At 49.0% G+C, this 1,382-nt stretch overlaps 1 protein-coding gene across 1 annotated transcript in view; it reads left to right on the forward strand.

Annotated features, from left to right (window-relative positions):
• Nucleotides 1-1,111: 1,111 nt before the first annotated feature.
• Nucleotides 1,112-1,382, forward strand: part of LOC145415433 (uncharacterized) — a 483-nt gene continuing 212 nt past the window's right edge. Inside the window, exon 1 of the mRNA XM_080284712.1 lies at nt 1,112-1,382. This exon is cut by the window's right edge and continues 212 nt beyond it. Coding sequence (XP_080140838.1) covers nt 1,112-1,382 — 271 coding nt within the window.

Below are 1,382 nucleotides of genomic sequence, written 5' to 3' on the forward strand. Positions count from 1 at the left end.
GTGTCTATCTCTGTCTGTCTGTCTATGTATCTACCTGTCTGTTCTATCCATCTGTGTGTGTGTGTGTGTGTGTGTGTGTGTGTGTGTGTGTGTGTTTGTGTGTGTGTTTGTTTGTGTGTGTGTGTGTGTGTGTGTGTGTGTGTGTGTGTGTGTGTGTGTGTGTGTGTGTGTGTGTGTGTGTGTGTGTGTTTGTAATTCACCGGGTTGGTCAGGATCAGTTGATGGTCATGATCGTTAGCTTTTACCCTCCCGGAAGGGAGCTGAGAGCTCATATAGTCCGATCTAAGGGCAAGGCTGTGACCTTCACACACGCACACACCCGTCCTCTTGCTCGAGGGGGACAGTAACCACCCACTTCGTCAGTGAAACTTTTCGCAACCTGAGCGAGGCGTGAACTCCCGTCCACCAGATGGCAAGCGAGAGCGTTACCACTGCACCAGAGAGCGGTGTACTATGTTTGCGTGTGTGTGCGTCGGCCGGTTGGTTTTGGTTCTATAAACCAGGACTTATTTTCTACTAACATACCCACAACTGAAACACTGTGTGATATGAATGACATTAATAGTTTTAGTAACAACATCACAGATGCGTTGTACAGGTGTGCGATGGGAAGTCGTTCTGTGGCTGAGCAGGGGGGGGATGACACCAGCTTGGGTCGCTGGGAACAGCTCATGCTGGACGGTGATCATAGGAGAGTTTGGCAAGCCATAAATTGGAAAGGCAATTTACATTCAAATGATAAATCACCAAATATACCATCTGATGATGAGTTTAAAGAATATTTTGAGAGAAAGTTGCATATTGCCAATGCAGGTGGTGCAGAGCGTGGTCCCATAGATGCAGCGGTGAACGTTCCCCTCCTCTGCTGGAACATGAGGAACCCTATAAGGCGTGTGGTCCTGACAGCGTCCCACCCAGTGTGTTCAGGCTGTTGCCCCCGCACAGGCTGCTCTGTATTACCACTTTATTTAACTGTATTTTCAATTCTGGCTGCTACCCAGACTTATGGACTAAAGCAAAATTCTTTACTATATTCAAGCAGGGTGACAGGACAGATCCAAGAAATTATCGTGGCTTTAACGTACTCAATAGCATTGCCAAACTCTGTGACATGGTGTTGTGTTGCCGGCTGGAGCACTGGTTTAGGCCATACCGGGAGCAGGCTGGGGCACAGCGGGGCCGAGGTTGTCTTGAGCACATCCTAACCCTCAGACTACTCACTGATTACGCCAGGAAGAAAAAGCATAAGTTATTCGTAACCTTTGTGGACTTTTGCCAGGCGTCCGACATGGTACCTCGGGGTATATTGCTGCGAGTGTTGCAAAGGCTGGGTTGTGGGTCGGTGATGCTTGGGGCCATGGCAGCTATGTACCGTGTGACAG

This window comes from Coenobita brevimanus, chromosome 102 (genome assembly GCF_032717465.1).
Source record: "Coenobita brevimanus isolate Jiangsu-jjx chromosome 102, ASM3271746v2, whole genome shotgun sequence".
NCBI lineage: Eukaryota > Metazoa > Arthropoda > Malacostraca > Decapoda > Coenobitidae > Coenobita > Coenobita brevimanus.